Source organism: Gambusia affinis, linkage group LG10 (genome assembly GCF_019740435.1).
Source record: "Gambusia affinis linkage group LG10, SWU_Gaff_1.0, whole genome shotgun sequence".
NCBI lineage: Eukaryota > Metazoa > Chordata > Actinopteri > Cyprinodontiformes > Poeciliidae > Gambusia > Gambusia affinis.
This window is the reverse complement of record NC_057877.1, coordinates 12,842,203-12,861,575: the sequence shown is the minus strand read 5'-3', so window position 1 is coordinate 12,861,575 and position 19,373 is coordinate 12,842,203. Positions and strand designations below refer to the sequence as shown.

Genomic DNA, 19,373 nt, shown 5'->3' with positions numbered 1-19,373 from the left:
TTGCAAAAGACTGAGAGCTGGGCAACGCTTGAAACTCTCACAGAACAATGACCCTAAACATACAGTCAGCTACAGTTTAAGTGACTGAGATTCATAGAAGTTCAGACACAAGTCTGATTGAGAATCTGTCGCAAGAGAAGGTCAACACTTGGAAGAAGATATGTTTTAATCCGACTGACTGAGCTTAAGCAAAAAATGGATGGGAAAATGGAAATTTTTCAGTCGCTACATATGTGAAGGTTGTAGGAACCGACCCCTGAGTTGCAGCTGTCGTTGCAGTTGACATTTAGATTTTTATTTGACGGAAAAAAAAAGAAAAAGAGAAGAAACAACAATAAATGTCCTGTCATTTTCTTTCCGTTTTACAACGCAGCACTGCTTTGTGTTGGTCTGACATATAAAATCGCAATAACATAGGCTACATTTGTAAGCTAAGCTTTTAACATGACCAAAGCGGAGAAGGTTTACGGGGTGCACTTTTGCGAAGAGCTGCAGTTGGGGTTTGAACAAAATTAAAAGACACTATTCCCCTCCCATCATTAAAGGGGAGTCTTAAAAAGCCTGCGGACTGAGAATCTAGAATTAGCATGACTTAACAGCAGCATGACTCCAGCCCCCAGTGACCCCGCTGCCCCGCAGGCATAACCCCCTCGGCAGCTACCATTTGCTTGTTGCATCCAGCCATGTGTGAAAAGCCTTGACTAATAAGTGTGCATTGACACTTAATTCTGTTTGCGTGAGAAACGCCGTGTTTATCCCCTTCAAGTATATTATTCCAGCACTGTGGAGTTAAGCAGATAATCTTCCACACATGTACTCTGAATTGCAACTTTTATTTGACTTTAGCACATAAGCAAAGCGAATTAAATAACCTGAAATCAAATTGCGTGAAGGGTCGCGCGGCTCCAGGCTCGACGTGTTGCGTGAAGCGGATTAAACAGTAACACTTACAGGAGAATAAAGGCGGTAAGAACAAGATGGAAATAATTTAGTTTAAACTGAGACTTCTCTGCCCCCTTGTGGTTGTTTTCGATAGAAGAGTAAAGCCCTTTGCCATCTCTGATTTTTACCTGTAAGAATGTGATTTGGAAAAAAAAGAAAAAAACAAAAAACAAAACTTAACCTCGAGTGCCATTAAAAACAGTTCTTGTCTTCTTATGGATTTGTTCCCGTTTCAGAAGATCAGAGCAAATTTGATATTAGATAAATATCTGGAATAAAAGCAAAATTTCAAATGATGAGCTTATTTGTTGAAGGAAGAAATCTGTCCAACCCAAACTGGTCCTAAGTGACAAAGAACCACCATCTGGGAAGCAACAACTACCATCAACATGTTGCATTTGCCGTTTACAAGCTTTTTACATCACTGCGGGAGAATTTGACCAACTCTTCTTTGTGGAAGCATTTTGTCCAGGTTCTCTTCTAGAATAACGGTCTGGAAAGGCCTTTGACTAGGCCAGACCCTCAATTTGACCAACTAGCATTTTGTCCAGGTTCTCTTCTAGAATAACGGTCTGGAAAGGCCTTTGACTAGGCCACTCCAAGTACTTAATTTTGTCTTTAGCTGGTGTGCTTTGGATCAATACTTTACTGCATAATCCAAGTACATCTTGAGGTTATTAACCTGAAGGTCAGATATTCTACTTAAGGATTTTCTGCAGAGTCCACGGTTCAATCAGTTAGGGCAAAAATTACATCAAAAATAAAGCATTTCCAGACCGTCCCATTACCGCCACATCTGACTGCTGATGTTATTTTTCTTATCTGCCGTTTCTTGAATTATTCCCACTTGGGATCAAGTGGTATTAAAACAAAATTGTCTCTAATTTTTAAATAAAACATTTCCAAAGTAATTAATTAAGGCTAGCTGAACTCAGAGGAGAAGCATTTTATTCGGCTATGATACATTGACATTCTTTTCACTGAACTCAAATGTCAACAATTGTTTTCGTAGTTCCTGTTTTACCACTATGCTCGTACACAAACGGGATTTTTTGTTTCCAAAGAATCTGACATCTGAGACCAGGAGCAAAAAGCAGCACATTTCTGGTCGCTCAGTAAAAACTGACATAAAAATACAGACATCTTGTTCTTGCACATCTTCTTGCCAACTTCATGCTGCCAGACTTGAAATCCACTCATCAGACAGATCCTGAATAAGTTGCAGTAGTGCAATTATTTTGCTGCTTTTCTGCATCAAATACGAGCGATAAGAAGGTAATAAAAACTGGTAATTGTGTTTCATTTTGTTATATTAAGTAGGTAAGACTAGTATAAGGTCGCAGGAGGAAACGAGAGCTGAGCTGCGCTTCCAGGTCCACTTGTGTTATCGGTACCAAGCTCTGAATCAAAGTCAGTGAGACAGAAAAAACTAAAAGGTATTGAAGTTTCTCTCCATGCTTTAGAAGGTGACATAGTGATAAGAGGGAGAATCAATGTGACAGAGTGCTAAATATAAACTGGATACACAAACAAACAAAGGATTTAATACATTCAGGAAGAAAAAGACATCCAAACCAGCGTGATCCGATTTGAAAAAGTAATGTCTCTACCCTTTGAAATCAAAAATATAACTAGACACAAGTTAAAATTCTCTTTCCACGCCAAGACCTGCGCTGGACACGCTGTTCGCCGTTATCAACATTTCATGACGCAGTGGAAAAATGATCAGTGATAATCATGGCATGGTCACATGGCAAAAACTAGATGGAAAATTGTTGAGGGAGATCATTCAGATAGGAACCGCAGGATATTTTTTGACAAATACCGTTTGTGTTACTCATGAAAATAAGCTGCAGTATTCTCTGTATATTTGTATTATTTGATAAGGTTGGAACACAGAAATCATCTAAAGAAGCATCCAGGCTTGTTTGTCCCTAAACCTGGTGATGATGGAACCATGATGACCCTGCTGGGCCACCTTTCTAAACAAACAACATGAAGCAACACCAGAAAAATGTCAGGCATAGTGAGACATGGTGGTAGAAAACGTTTCTAACTTTCTAGCAGCGTTGACTCCAAAATCTTCTGGTGTCTGATAGAAAACTAAAGAGAGAAATGTCATCAGCATAACTGATCAAATTAATAAAAGAATGACTTCAAATGACATAACATTTCAGCTTTAAAATGTTCTAGTGAGAGGTGCAGTGTGAACAAAAAATGTCCTCAGAATCTGAGAAACTTGGAAAACGTTCATGCTCAGATATTACCAAACCAAGATATGGAGTTTCTGATAGTCTTACTAAAATATTGAATGGTGAAACTGGATTAAATGGTGATTGATATCTTTGCAAAATGACATGATTTTCCATTCTTTTTAACCTCTCCATCCAAACGACATCTTTAGGTCAGGGGACCAAATCAAGCAAATGCCAGGACACTGCAAGTAGATCAGATTACATCACTTCAGATTGATTTAAATAACACTACAGTTTAATGTCTACGCTGGTAAGTTTAATTTTACATTTTATTTACAAAATATATTTAAAAAAAGAAATATGATGAAAGCAATTTATAATTTGAATACATGTATGTAACCTATATATATATATATATATGTATATATATGCATAAGAACAAAAAGAAATAAAAGATTTCAGCTCATTTTTTTCTGCCTCCACTGTCTTTACCTGCGTTTTTAAAAATAAAATAAAATAAAACGATGGACTCTGATTTGAAAATGGATCACACAGCCAGTTAGAAAAGGAAATGAGGAAACGAGTGAAGACAGACGAAGTGGGTCCAATTCATCTGCGGAACGTTTTGCTCTTTTAGAGTCGGCAAAATGCAGCAACACATACATATAAACAAGGCTAAAAAAGGGCATTTTTACTCTTATTACCACTATTAGATAAATAAGCAAATAAAGTGTCTGACTGGGACATTGCTTGTCCCAGTCGGACACGAACAACAATTTTTACTCTACGTACATTTCCTGAGCGCTGCTGTTTGTTTACTTTAAAGAAGTTTGCTACATTCAGGCTTTTTTTCTGTAGTCAAAAAAGCAAAGAAACGGCAGGGATGCAAAACAAGAGCTGTGCTACGTTATCAATTAAACCAGAGTAATTTCACACCTGAAACATATTCTGATGAAATAACGATCTCAATGTCGATTGGCAAATGTGCATAACTCAGTTGCTCTTATATATTGTTGTTGGGAGTATTCAGCTAATAATAAATAAAACCCAGCCAGAAACCAGAAGTTCAGGTTGGAAGTAAAGGACAGGTCACTCCTTGGCTGAAAGGAATGTGAACCAGATGAAAACAAACAACTTTGCCTTCAGACCAGAACATTCATCCTTCATCCGGCTACATCCTTAAACATGAAGCCGTTCAAGGATGAGTGTTTGGTACACAATGATCTTGCAGGAACTGACAAACTGTACATGGAGACACAGAAGTCAGTGATACATAAACCTGTTTATATTACATTTGATGTAAAAAAGTAAAAGAATGCACCAATAAGATGTTTTTTTTTACTTCTAAAATTAAAGCATAGCTCCCTAATTTGCATCTGATTTACTAAAAGTCAGATAAAGAAGCTGATGCAGGCTACTGCAGCGGAGTTCATGTTGTTGATTGATGCATTGTAGACAGAAAATAGTGGGTGTAGCTCATTATTATGCATTTCATAAACAAACCCAACAGGTTAAAAGGTTTTGACTTGACAATCACGGTCAAATTTGTCTCAGTTCTCTGGCCAATTAATTCACGCGTGTCAAGTACAATTTAATCAACTTGTTAAAACGGGTAGAATGAAGTTTTAATGAATTATAGAGCTTCTTTATGGCTTCATGTTTAAAACAAATGTATTTATACAATTTTGTTACAGGTTTCATTGTAAATATGAAAAAGTTCTGCTAGAAAACCTAAACAAGACAGGCAGGGTGGAGGAAGAGAGGGGGGGAACATCCTTTCCATATAAAAAAACTTGCCAAGGTTGAGCATCTGATGTGTGTGAAGGAAAATCGCCTGAAACAGTAGCAATAAAAGTGATAGAAGAAAAGAAACAAGAAACAAACCCCAACTTTTCCTTCCCAGAAATAATGATGATAAAAAAAAACAACAAACAAACAAAAAAAACAAAAACTGAATAAGTTACGACTCAGATAATGGATGCGATTTAGAAAACTGGTCTGCAGCTTTCATCCCCTACACTGTGCTTTTACAAACTGTAATTAATAGATATAAACACGATCAACGGCTGACAGTCATAAATTAAAACACTCGGCATTCAACAACGGACGGACATTGATGGTAAGGCCTCCACCAGAGCAAGAGCTCCATCTTTTTTCAGCTGTAAAAACCAATTAAATATCTGTCTGCAGAGCGAGTAAACGGATGATATTCGTCCGTGTACGTTACACTCTGCCCGAACGTTAAAAGGGCTAGGGGTGCAGCAGGCTGCCAAACGCCTGGAAGTTTGATGAGAGAACATCAGGCGAGGAAGCCGAGGTGGAGGGAAGGTTAAATTCCACCTGCAGCCTGCGGGAGGCGTGAGTCCCACCGCTTGCCACGCCACAACCAGGGCCGTCAGAAACGAAGGGCCTGCCGTGCATCTGCAGGTGGTAGAAACAGGAGTTCAGGAAGCCGTGGTCGTCGTCAAGGCGGGACGGCGGGTTTCCACGGCCCCACTCGGAGCACTGGTCAGACGGCTGAGACTGGAGCTGAACCGGAGCCGAGGGACGAGCCGAGTCGCCGTCTCCAAGCTCGGCCATGGATGGGTAAGAGAACGGACAGTCGAACAGCTGCTGAGGACAGTCGTCGGGACACAGTTCGGACAGACTCATCACCAGCTCACCGTCTGGGTGCAAAGAGACAAATTCGGATCGCGTCTGATCAGTAAAACCACCGAGGCTCATCAGACACCAACTCTGTTTTTGATTTTTCCCCATTATTTTTGATTCATTGATCATCAAATAAAAATATTCCATCAAATCTCAATTTAAAAAATAACAGAGAAAATAAAACAAATGCCCTTCAAAGACCGTATGCAACAATGTTAGGAAGAGGAAGAAAAGAAGGAATTTGTCTATTTTGAGTAATGACGCAAACATTAAGACAAATTAAAGTTACTTTATTCAGTTCAATTCAGTTTACTTCTCTATCGCCAATTCACATTACTAAAACAAAATGTTTTTAATGAACTTCAGTCAGAAGATTACCAGTCATTTTAAAAAAGAAGAAGGAACAGCGAGGCAGATCATCAGTGGATAGCAGTGAAAAGATTTCAGGCTTCCGGGAAGAAATGAAATAAATATTTTTCCAAGGGACAACAGTCTGCAGCTCTCTGAGCACAAGTTCGTAGATTCTGTAAAGTAACTAAATGTGGACCCATAAAGGGCGTTACTGACAATGTGTGAGGAAACACTGATGCGCATGAAATTACTGTAATTTTGCAGTGACAATCGTTCTTTAAAACAGATTGTAAACATCAACAAGAGCCAAGTTATTTGTTCTTTCTGTTCACATTAGTTCACCCTGTTTTCTTTACCTGCAGGCCCAGCCTGCTTTCTGTGGCGCGTGTGGACGGAGGTCATGGCTTTAAGAGAAAGCGGGGCGTTCGTCTGCGCCTGGGGCGGCCTTCCTCTTCTGGAGCAGAATGCCGACATGAACCGTGCACAGACAAACATGCACACCCGACAAACACAGACATGCACACGTGCATGCACAAACAGAACAACACGCGACAGTAAGGATGGGAGAAAACAAAGGTGGGGAGACATAACAAAACATAATGAAGATGAAGCAAATGATGTGATCTCGATGCCAAAAAAGAAATAAACTGAAGAATTCTGCACAGTAAAGTCAAAAAAAAACTGCATTTGTATGACTCTTAGGATTTGGTTTCCATTAATGCTGGAGGTTTTCTCTAACATTTTAGAATTTCCGAGTCGTACCTTGTTTGTTTAGATCCAGACTTGTACTTGAAGGAAACCGGGACTCCATTGAGATCTGTGACAGTAACCCCAAAGAATTGTTGCTTCCCTCGAGATCTCCACCCTCTCCATCCTGGTCTCCGTCCTCACTAAAATACAGAAGCACAATCACAAAATGATGTGCAACTTTAAAGTGTGCACACACATTTGACACGGATGATGTCGTGGTCGTCATGGTAGAGTTCACTTGTTGCTACACACACTCAGATGTAACTGATACCAGTAGAAAGAGAGAGAGAGAGGAGGGGTCATGGCAAGCCTATTGGTCACATATTGTGATTAGTGCAAGCTATTTGTGTAATTATTATAATCCCCTCCAACACCCGATGTTATAGCAAAGCTATAATGTCACATTTTCTCCCACTACCATTTGTTGGTTTATCACATAAAATCCAAATAAAATAGACTTAATTTATAGAAAGATTTTTCCCAATATTACAAATAGTCCTCAACAGTCTTCCAGTTTTAACACCATTGAACCCAAAGCATTTCTGCAGAAGTACTCACATGTTCTCTGACTGCATGATGTACTTTTTTCGGCTCACCCTTGTGGCCTGCTGGGTGAAGAACATGTGGCGCTCTGATTTCTTCCACATGTAGTAATACGCCACACACTCACCAACGGAGCGAGTTCGTACCTGCGGAGAACGGTTTCAATCATTTTTAGGAACAAGTATTTAAAACAATCAGTCACACTTTGAGGCTAGATTAAGGATCAAAAGCTCTAAATTTGATCACGAACCTTATTAGCCTGAATGAGATGGAAGTTTTTCCCATAAACGCGGTAGCCATTCTCAAAGTTCCTACACTCCTCCTGGCTCCAAGAACACAGCTCCTCTAAAAGCAGTAAGTACACAGAGAAGTGAGATCCTGCAAACTAGTTCAGGTTAAGCACATGTCATTGATAACAAAAATCATTCACTTCCTGCTGAAAGTCTACCAGCACGCTTCTAAGCTAGAGCGTCACAACTCAACACAATCAAGTTTTGCGGTGGAATAAAGTCAGAGGCTTTTGGGGGAAACAACATGTTTTTACTGCACATGTACCGTAGAAATATAGCTAAAGAATAGTACAGTGGAAACCACTGACAAAAGCAGCGCAACATTTTTAAACTCACTTTCTTATACTAAATCATACTTAACATTTCCAACTCTTCTCCGCTAGGATTACCAAAATTATTTATATTTGCAAAATGGCAGAATTATTGTGAGGTTTTTTTTTTATTTTTAAATTGAGGAGTTTACATAAAAGCAGCCTATCTTTCAAACAATCTGGAAAAACCGAGTTGATGATGTAACGGTTTTTGAAAGATTCTGATAGGCTTATTCAGAGCATTAAGATTAGAAGGAGATACACCCATGGATACATTTAAGGCATTACTTCAAACAAAAATGATTCCCTGTGTGACATTAAGAAAAATAGATGTTATCATCATCACAACAAAAACCTTGTGTGAAATTTTTTTTTACTGAAAATAAATATTGCTGATGAAGACGTCATCAAGTTTAAGCTTGGGCACAAACTGGTATTCTAAACAGTAAATGACCTAAAGTATACAGTCTGACAAGTTACAAAGTCAAACATACTGTTATAAGCGTATATAGTTTCATAAAGTAAAAGTGAGTTATGGCTTTTAAAGTAGTTTCAACTTCTCTCTTTCACATGAGACTCATTGTTCTTTAATTTATTTTGAAACAGTGTTTTAATTCTATGTGTAGCCGCACATCTGGAATGAGTTCCTAAAAAACAGCCAGTGAGTATTTAAAAAAAAAATTTTTTTTAAAACTTGTTAAACAGGTTATTCTTTTTCCGCCAAATAAATACAGCAGATATAAACCGTAAACCACCTTTCAAGCTGACGGCCGGTCGGGAAGCAGATTATATTAAGCAAATGATAAAAAGCAAATGGTCTAAAATGGTCACAAACGTTAGAACTTTGCTAAAGCTTAACAGTGCTATTAGGTTTAACTAGGCGGTTCAATAGCAGGTGTTTCCATGAATAGGATCGTACAAATCAGATCACATAAGAAAAAAAGTCATCCATGACAACAGGAAGAGTCTTACCACTGAATACTTTCACATTGAAACGTAACCGTCTCAGTGCTTCTTCTGCATTGAAGTTGCATTTCACTAGTTCATACAGTGCCTGAATGTTGAGCCAAAAAGAAGGCAGAAATCAAAACTCAATTCCACACGACAAAAAAAAAAAAGAACTAATAACGACTCCTGCTAAATTATCCCAGTTCCTTTGGCTTGTTTAGCAAACAAACAGTATTATAAATTTTAATGCAATCATCTACAGCTGCAAGGAGTGCTGATGTGGATAGCATAAAATGCCACACTGATGATGTACCTGCTCATTGTCTTGGACAGTGGCCGTTTGAGTCCATACCGCCCCCTCCTTGCCACCAAGTCTCTGTGCATTCTGCAAAAATTTCTCTACTTCCTGTACAGGCAAAACCCCGGGCCTCCACAGCAACTGGTCGTCGTTGTTGTAAGCTGGAGAAGCGAAAGCAGAAGAGGAAAATGGAAATCAGGAGAACGATGACAGGTCTGTGCGTAGCAGTCTCTTCTTTTATACTAAGTTTCTAATTTTTAGAATCTCTACAGATAAATATTTATGGTACAAATGTCTACAAGGTCAACTCAACAAATGCACTCCACAAGCAATCATTTTCACCTCTCTCCTCAGATAAATGTGGATTTATTGGTGGGATTTTTGCTTGATACATGGAGCCGACCATGATCTCCTGTAGAAAAAAAAACAACAACAATAAAACGGTTCAAATCTGAGCATTCACTACAAGATGAAGATGATCTTAGAAACACTGGTTTAAAGCAGAGTTTACATAGCAGTCCAAGAGTTTGATAAGATGCAGTATACATTATGCCGCTTCATTTTACCTAGATTTGGTCTATATTTGTTGTGGATAAATAAGAAAAAGCAAATAAATACATGTGAAAAGCTCATTTCTCATTTCAGTACCATGCTGACACTATTTTAAATCCACAATATCACAAACTGATTCAAGTCCAGTGTTACTATATTGTAAATGGATTGGCTTTACTTTCAGTGAGGAACAACTGTTACTGCATCCATCCATCATTTAACACCCAGAGAGAACCCACACATGCACAGGGAGAACATGCAAACTCTGTGCAGAAAGACATTTCTGCACGGAGAAATGACTCCAGGGATATTCCATTACATATCCCATATCCCTGGAGTATGAATATCCAGAAGGGCTGCACAGTGGCGCGGTTGGTAGAGCTGTTGCCTTGCAGCGAGAAGGTCCTGGGTTCGATTCCCGGTCCGGGGTCTCTCTAAATTCTCCCTAGGTGTGAGTGTGAGTGTGAATGGTTGTTTGTCCTGTCTGTTTTCTGTGTTGCCCTGCGACAGACTGGCGACCTGTCCAGGGTGAACCCGCCTCTCGCCCGGAACGTTAGCTGGGGATAGGCACCAGCAACCCTCCCGACCCCATTAGGGACGAAGGGTGATTAGAAAATGGATGGATGGAGGGATGAGTATCCAATAAAAAATAGATAAATTTCTCTTTGATATTTATCAAAATGGGAAGCAGAAGAGAGCAAGTATGGCAGATACAGTTTGATCTGTTAAATGTTCCTTCTTGTTTAGAGGTGAAACGATGGCTAAAATAAAAAATACATGTGAAAACTGATGTATACCAACCTACTTTTTTGTGGATAATTAGTTTTCTGTAAAATTCAATTTCATGTTTGTTTGTTTTTTTTGTTAATAGTCACAGTAATTCAGGGTACGCATGTGTGTGACAGAAATCTTTCATTTTAATTCTGCTGTCTTTAAAAAGGTTCAACAAAGGACTGAGTTTGCAAATTATCCTGTGGCTAGAAAACCAAAGTACCAAACAAAAGTTCTACTTGGGATTTTAACATATAACATAGGTTAATGTGTTGTCCTCAATAAAAAATAGTAACTTGAATTGAATTAAAATCTTCACTGCTTGCAGATGTAAAATGCCCGTATCTCTTATTTAGAACAAGGATAAAAAGATTTAAAACAACTGGACGTGTGATAAGTCTGAATGAGCCCAGTATATCTAGCCACTGCACAGTGACCAACTCAACATGATATCATTCTGAGGAGCTAACCTTGTGCTCTTCATTGGACGGAATAGAAGAATCATCAGTGTCGTCGTCTGATGAGCTGACAGTCGTCGCTTTGTATCCGTCTGACAGAGACAGGAACAGTACAAAGAGGATTATTCAACCCTGAGCAGAATTCCTCAAAAAAGAAAAACATTTCCAAATCAGCTGCGATGTCGAGCCCACCGAACACCTCAAATACTTGGAACTGTTGATGGAAAAGCTTTCTTCAATGCAAGAAAACTTTTTTTAGAAATAAGTGAAGAGAATTGTCCAAATATTAGATTAGAAATTATTACAAGCAAGCAAAGCCAGGTAATTGTTTGGAGATGAAAAATGTTTCCAAGGAACACATCCGCAACTAGTTGTTTAGAAAAGTATAGAAATATTTATCTCTACAAAATAATAATCAAAATAGTGGTGTGGTGAGAAAGATTTCAGGTTCTTTTAGGGAAAAACAAAAATCTGATCTGTGAAATAAACACGATATATCAATGCTTCAAAAAACGTTTTTGTCAGAAAATAACTATAGCTCTTTTAATTGAGTAAAAAAGACAAAACCAAAAATACTTTTGTCAACACTTCTTTTGGTGTGAAAATCTTTATGGGTAATTAGTCCTGTGTGTGTTACCCTGGAGGCTGGGCAGCAAATCTGAGGTGTTTGAGGAGGTGAGGCCATAGGCTGAAGCTTGCTTCTCTTTCTTGCCATGAAACAGGTCCTTCGTCTTCTGATCCTGTAAAAGGCACACAAAAATCAAACAACAATTCTTCAAAACTCAGCAGAACAATGATCAACCTTGTGGTTATTTGAAGCCATCTTTACAAAAAGGCACCTTGAAATTATCACATGAACCAATGAGGAAGTGAAAATTTCGTGTTTTTACACGGAAAAAAAGTGCGATGTTTTGAAATTGTCCTAATGTTTTGGTGCATTTCTGGCTGAATACACAAAAACCATAGACAGCCCAAGTAAATTGAGCCAATAAGAAACCCACAATCGGAACATCTATAGAGAAAGTGTATAACAAATGAATAACGGGACTGGTTGATATATGCTTTGGCTGAATCTCACCTTATCCAGGGTCATATCTGGCAGAGTGGTGGTTATAGGACATGTTTCCTTCTGTGGACTGGATACTTGATATCCATACAAAGCCAGTAGCTCCTCCAAGGGAAGGTCACTGACCTATAGGGGCAAATGACAGAGAAAGCATAAGAAAAAAAAATACAAAAGTGTAATTTAATTCCACTTCAGCTTTAATTCCACAATTCTAATTGTCACTTTCGATTTTCAGTTTCTCAAGCACATTCATGACTTTTTAGGGAGTAAACTTTGATAGAAATATTTTCACAATGTGTGGCACAGACGATTAATATATCAATATGTCATGTTTTCATTTTCAACAAGTCGATGGAGGAGCAAAATGTAAGAATAGCTGTGGCGCAAAAGTGAGAAGTTGCAAACAAATCCAACACTGAGAGGGAAGTTCAGGCCAGCAGCACTTCATGTTCTTCATGCTGAAAAACTCCCAAAATACTGTAACTACAGTGATGTTTGTATGTGAAGGAACTCAGACCCAATCTGCTTTACAACATTACCTGTGTTCATTTAGTTTCGGAGGTATTTATTTATGCCCTGAAAAAAGTCCAAATTAGGTGATTATTTTACAATACATGTAAATATATTTATATTGTGGCACTTTATTTTTTTTAAGCATGTGCAACCTCTTGGATTTAGTTAATTCAGTCAAAAGATGTAAAACCATATCCATGCATGAATTTTATTTAAAAGAAAATTCCAAACAAAGGATTAAATGCACATTACGCCAAATTAATGTCATGCAGTTCAGATGTTTCACAGCGGTTGGGAGAAAGCTTTGGCTCCGTCATAACGCTGACCAGAGCTGCACCGTTTATCGCTTCTTTATTGTGTTCCCATTCCTCAGATAGTTGCTGCTTCTGGTGCTGGGAAATCGTGGTCATTCCGCTCCAGAAGTTAAGAGGCGTTGCTCAAGATTAAGCTTATAATTATGCGCCACCAAACTGTGCAGCTCTCCGATAACACACGGCAATCCGTCGGTTCACTGGCGTGATTGAATTATTTCTTTTTTTTTTTTTTTTTTGGAGTGTGCATTGATGTAAGTCACGAGCCAATCAACAAAAGAAGTCTGCTGAAATTTCGAAACTTTTGAAAAACTTTTACTAAAATGGCTAAATACAGAAAAGAACAGCCCAGGAGAATTTCTCCTGTGGGGATTAATAAAGTAGTCATCCAGTCGCAGATGACGTGAAAATATCTGTTTGTACATCTTCAGAATGCTGCTAACATTGTAATGGAAAACACACTTGTTTTCCATTAAAAATAATTATATTTTTTTAACTTATTCTGGGGAAAAAAAATAAAAAAATCATTTTTTTCTGTTATTGATTCTGTATGGAGACATTATAGCTTTTTATTCTGTCATTTAATTATTTTTAATTAGCAAACTCATTAAATTTTTTTTTAAACTGACACTGAAATTTTTCTTTATAGTCGAGCACGTTTGCTGGACCAGTTTTTGTATTTGCCGTTTCATATAAAGTTTGTAAGACATATGAATTGGAATGGGTCTTAAACATAACACAATTGGAAAAAAAAAAGACACCAAGACCACCATTGTGGTTATTATATAAATGTATATATTTTCTGAAAATATGATGCTACTATTTTTTGTTCTTATCATAAGACAAGAGAAAATAAATCGCTTCTGCACTCGGAGGCATTCTGGGAGAAAATTACAAGTTTTGCTTGCAGCTGGAAGGAGTTGTGCATACTATTAAAAACAGGATTATTTTAGATTTTTCTGTGGGGTGCATCTTTTGTCGTCAGTCAAGTCTTCTTCAGTCTTCTTCTTAATGAAGAAACAAACGCATGTCAAAAAAAGAGAAAAGTGGTTAAAAAAAGAAGAAAAAAGAAAGACAAACGACCAGCCTGTCGGCCATTGACTGTCGATGGCCGTTAAATTTGGCAAATTGTCCCAACTCAGTTAAACCCCTTCAGGAAAAATATAGATTGCTTAGCTCAAAGTTATAATGACAACCTCAAGATTTTTCCAAAGCGGAGTTTTAAAAACTCAGACCCATCTCCACATGTGTCAGGGAAACGATTTGAGACAGGGATTCTGACGCTAATTATTTGAAAAAGCCTTGATTAAGACTGTAATGATACTTGGGTCAGACTGGAAGACCTTTGATAAAACAGATAGTTTAGCTCCCAGTATTTTATATTTACAATTTCGGGGTTTCCCCCCAGGTGTATTATAAGCCTGGCAGGGCACCAGGCTTTACTTGAACCCCCACAAGGATGAGCATTGCTTATTTGTTTAAGTAATTTTAAAATGTGTGCATTTTTTAAGACTCTATAGATGGTGTTCAGGTATTAGTCTTCCAATAATACATAATTATCAAGTGATCTCTTAAAATTTTCTGTCAACTTTAAGCATTTTAAGCCTCGAATTTGTTTTAAAATATAGTTACTTGGGGGAAAATGATTTTCAATTCATTTCTGAAAAAAAAGCCCTAGGTCTTAAAAATGCATCATAGACACAGAAACGTATTTTAAGAGACAAAACTTGACTTACTGTTGGGGATTGTGCAGCCATTTTCATGGAGCGAGAAAGCTTCTCCTCCATATCCTCTATGACTTCTTCCAGCTGCTGTTTCTTCTGCTGAAGGCCTTCATCTCTGTACTTTGCCCACTCTCCACTAGGCCACAGTGTCTGTGCTAATGTTAATATGCTTGTCACCCACCTGCAAACACATATACACATATTTTATGGAAAAAACTCATATAGAAGGGTTTTGCAACACACAAATAGCACACCTAAGGCACACAGTGCAATGTACACACAAACAGCATATGACTGATCCTGCTTCAGAACACTGTAAATCAGCCAGCTGCTGCATTCTTAAAGCATCGTTTTTTTAAGATCTGTTACCAACAGAGCTTAAAATATACAACACCACCAAACTTATCAAGTCAATGGCTTCACAAAAATGAACATGAGTGGCAATGCAAAGTATTTTATATGATACTTTACAGCCATAACAGCTCAATGGCATAGAAGAGCGTTTATGAGAATATTGGACATTTCTTAAAGAAGTGCATTTATGAGGTCAGACGCTGATGTTGGACAAGACTCAACTTGCCGTCTCAGCCCTAATTCATCCTAAATCTATTTTACAATGTTGAATTCCTGCTCCACGCAAAGCTAGCTCATCCATACCTTTATGTACCTTGCTTTGCTCAAGTAGTTCAGTCATACTGAAACAGGAAGGAAATGCTGGTGTCATCTTGTCTATAATTTTGGATCACTTGATAAATCTCTTGGGCAGACTGTAGAGAAACCTATTAGTGAGATTTTCTTCCCTAAGGGTGTTTTCACACCTAATATTCTGGCGGACTTGGTTCGGTTGGGGACCAAAATTGCAACATTTGTTACATTTTCAGCTGCTGCAATTTACTTTCACACTGCCCTGTCAAACAATCCAAACTAATTGAGAAACCTGATCTCCCTCATTTCCTGTCATGGCCAAGAACCGCTGAAGGAAACAACTCAAAAATCTCAGACGAAGACATGAGTGCAACTTCCTTCTTCCCAAAATGTAACCAAAAATGCAGCATCATTTTAGCAGTTGTAGGATTTCTCTTTTTGTAAAGGACTAAGAACTATTTCTCCCTCTAGCATTAGACTCTTTTGTAGTTGTTTTGGTTCTATTGACCCAGAACGCCCTACACTACAGTTGTTTCCTGCTTTTGTAGCGACCTACACTCCAAAAGCAGAAATCCACATATGCATTCGAACTGCGCCACAGTTCACTTTAATCAAACCGAGACCTACGTTGTTAGGCAGACCAGAGTTTGCTTTTTTGGTCCACGTTAAGAGTTCGATTGCCCATTCATACCTCCTGAAATGAACCGAACTTTCAAGACAAATGGACTAGAGATTGACTAGAGATTGACTAAAGCAGACTAAACGTGACTGGTGTGAATGTGAACATGATCTGTATAAAATTCTGCTTTTTCAGTCACCGATACCTACATATTTGATATTTTGATACTTGGCTATGTGCACTATTTTGCTATGTTTGAAAACAGGTAATTTTGCTCAGATTCACCACACTGGCCCTTGATGACTTTAGTTTGACAGTGCTTTACAGGGACACCCATGTTATGTAACAAGACAAACCCAATTTGGGATAGATTATAAAGACTTGGCAGCGGCAACTGCACTGATCTTGACCGTCAGCCATCCTTGACTTGTCCTTAACGGATAGTTGTGAACAACAATTAAAAAACGAACAATTGCTCACTGTGAAGCTTGTTTTCAGGAAGATCACCTCAAAACTTCCACACTAAGCTGCTTTACTATGCGCTATCTTCAGACAAAAAAGATTACAACAGCGGCACACTTGGGGCATAGGGTCCGGAGGGAGGAAGGTGCCACTTTATTTTAAAGCTCACAAAAGGAAACATCTAATCAATTTTTGGTGCTGCTCCATTTTTCCAAACCAGCATCAGCCAAACTCTGCTAGCAAGAGGTTTTTTTTTTGTTTTTTTTTATGTCATTGTTCAAACACCACGACTGGAACAACAGAATAGTTGTTCCAGTACAACTATTCTGAGCTCAGAATAGTTGTACTGTGTCAGCAAGGTCTCCCTCCCTGAAAAAGATTTCAAACCAGAATGAGGTTTCCAGAAGTGTTGCGAAAGCTGGCAAGGCTGAAAAGAAGGCATGGTGATCAGCCAAAGAAACATGGTGCAGCAGTAGAATAATAGATCAAGCTTATTTTCATTTGAGAATGTGAAGATGTCCAGCAGTGTCATTTATGCATCAAGCCATGTCATCAAGGAAGCTTCTGTTTATGGTGATTGTCCTGTACCAATCAGTCAGCCAATGTCATCAAGAACAGTCTTCAGTGCAAAGAAGAACAAGATGTCCTGGATAGCATTGTATCGTCTCCGCAATGAAACCAGCATCATCAAATGTGTCTAAGATTTAGGTAGGTCCATATTGACTTAATATCTGGGATTAGTGTGGCAAGATGTGTTTGTTTTACAAAGGAGCATCAGTGCACCTAAAGTAAAAATAAAACCTCTAGTCACTTCTTTTTTGACCTAGAATATGATATCAAAATCAATTATTTAAAAATGTCCATCTTTATTTTGACAAAAACTTTAAAATAAGGAACTAAAAAAAACCTTGCTTTAAGTATGCACTGTGGATGTGGTTGAGTTGAGCATTAACATACACAATCAAACTCAGGAGTCAGTACACATCTCAAAACGTATAAGACAGAGTTGTCCATCTCCAATCATCAAGAGCTTCTATCCTAATGTTTAGATACATCTCTGTTTAAACACAAATAAATCGAGTGAATGGCTAAATACCAGACTTCTGTAGAGCTCAATGACATCCAAACGTTTGCTGCATAGTAGCTCTCAGTGACAGGAGTTATGAACACTTGATTTAAGGTGTTTCTGATTAACCCTAAATAAGTTTCAGCCATTGGAGAAGGTTTTTATTGACATTAACTTACGCTGGGGACACACTGCTCAACTCTCAGATTCAACACGTTTAGATAAACTTGAGCGTTTACACCAGTAGACTGATTTCAAAAGATGTTCAAAAGTTTATTATGTTTCCTGCTAGGAGGAATGTTTTTCTACATAGCCAGTTATGGGCCTGTATTGCACCTCATTTACAAGGAGTGCGGATAACTAAAAAAGTAAAGAAAACTTTGGTAACAGACACTATATGGAAACCTAACAACCAAATCCTTAAATCAGATAAAGTGCCAGCAGCTCCTAAATGTCACAACCTACTTTCAACGACACCAAATGTCCTGTAAGAAGCTGCTTTTTGTCCCAGCCCCATCGGGCGCTGTCTGTCTGACCAGGGGCGCTTTCCTGTGACTTGGTGCTGAACATCTCTTCCTCCAACCGGCTCGCTGCGAGAAGGAAACTACTAGTTTACAATGTTTCCGAGAGGCACGGTGGAAGTTCACCGCCGCCGAGTCAAGTCATGTCTCCAAAACTTTTCAACTCGACCCACCCTGCCGAGAAGACGCACCTGAAAATAGTTCAGCACCACCGCGTCGAACCCGGCCCAGGGATTCCTATTGTTTTCTACTGCCGTACTATCAAGGCAGAGAGGGGAATGGCTCTTTAACACTAAGAACGCGGAGAGAGACGATCTACGCCGGAGAGGCTCTCCGTTTCTTCCCCCCACCTCAGCTTCCCGGTGCTAAAATTCCTCGTAGCTCTCTTTCAGCCGCCGCTCAGCAGCCGGAGAAACCCTCGGTCATACCGGGAGCCGTCGGGGTTGACATAGGTCCTAAATTCGGCACAGTTTGTCTAACATTACGGCTCATTAGATTCCTCGTTTTCGCTCACTTACCTCCGCCATTCCGTTTCTGCGCAAGCTTACTGTTGCCCGGATGTTGTATGTCTGCTCCTCTGTACAACTCCGTTTATTGCCGCAACGACTCGGCAAGAGCAGTTTTGCCTTAACTTTGTTTGACTTAACTCCACTTTTTCTAAGATTTGTTTTTTAAAATTATTTATATGTGGCAAATAATGTTTTTTTTAATACTTATGTAAAATTGTTTATTTTGAAAGACACCTACAGCGGCCGCTACTTTCAGTATGAACTTAACGAAATCATTTGAAGCTCTTAACATTTTATAACATTCTACTTAAAGCAATTTCTTAAAAAAAAAAGTTTATAATTAAAATCCGTTTTGCATATTGAGCAATAAAACAAGTTCATGACATTAAACTGTTGTTTCTTCTGTTTTTCTAGTTTAAACGGAACAAATTTTCCATCCATCCATCCATCCATTTTCTGAACACCCTTCTTCCCTAATGGGGTCGGGAAGGTTGCTGGTGCCTATCTCCAGCTGCGTCCCGGGCGAGAGGCGGGGTACACCCTGGACAGGTCGCCAGTCTGTCGCAGGGAACAAATTTTATAGCATGGAAATCTACGAGATTTAAATTCAGCACAATTTGCATTTAGTGTACTTACACCAGATCCATGTGGTTTGACATTTTTAAAAGTAAAGGCCGTCTATATGCTGACTATATTCACGGAGGTGGAAACTCAACATGTTCAGAGTAGATTAAAAATGCCATCCTTCTGAGACCCTACTCATTAATTTGTGCCCCTAACTGTGGGCATTTTTTTCACCCTACTGTACTATTATAGTACATCCTAGCTTTCGTCATGTGATAGGCTTAAATGCTGGGAACTCACTTTCCCCAAACAAAA

The 19,373-nt window shown here is 38.7% G+C and overlaps 1 protein-coding gene across 4 annotated transcripts; it reads right to left on the bottom strand.

Moving 5' to 3' along the window:
* Nucleotides 1-3,414: 3,414 nt before the first annotated feature.
* Nucleotides 3,415-18,604, bottom strand: mier2 (mesoderm induction early response 1, family member 2). Of its 4 annotated transcripts, none has more exons than XM_044130315.1 (13): nucleotides 18,504-18,604; nucleotides 14,685-14,853; nucleotides 12,137-12,250; nucleotides 11,696-11,798; nucleotides 11,071-11,150; nucleotides 9,620-9,689; nucleotides 9,293-9,438; nucleotides 9,004-9,085; nucleotides 7,681-7,775; nucleotides 7,446-7,576; nucleotides 6,900-7,027; nucleotides 6,494-6,591; nucleotides 3,415-5,803 (listed from the first exon to the last, which is right to left on the bottom strand). In XM_044130315.1, exons 2-12 carry the CDS (start codon nucleotides 14,733-14,735, stop codon nucleotides 6,536-6,538), a joined length of 1,056 nt encoding a protein of 351 aa, XP_043986250.1. In that variant the 5' UTR covers nucleotides 14,736-14,853; nucleotides 18,504-18,604; the 3' UTR covers nucleotides 3,415-5,803; nucleotides 6,494-6,535. The 4 variants fall into 4 exon arrangements, with proteins under 4 accessions (XP_043986250.1, XP_043986253.1, XP_043986252.1 ...); XM_044130318.1 differs by having other exon boundaries at nucleotides 6,494-6,588; XM_044130317.1 differs by lacking the exon at nucleotides 18,504-18,604 and adding an exon at nucleotides 18,177-18,251.
* Between the last annotated feature and the right edge of the window lie 769 nt (nucleotides 18,605-19,373).

Coding starts and splice junctions, on each gene's coding strand:
- mier2 (XM_044130315.1), bottom strand. CDS start 14,735: ATGGAGGAGAAGCTTTCTCGCTCCATGAAAATGGCTGCACAATCCCCA. Junction 11,799..12,136: donor CAGATATGACCCTGGATAAG/GTGAGATTCAGC, acceptor TGCCTTTTACAG/GATCAGAAGACGAAGGACCT. Junction 11,151..11,695: donor TTTGCTGCCCAGCCTCCAGG/GTAACACACACA, acceptor TGTCTCTGTCAG/ACGGATACAAAGCGACGACT.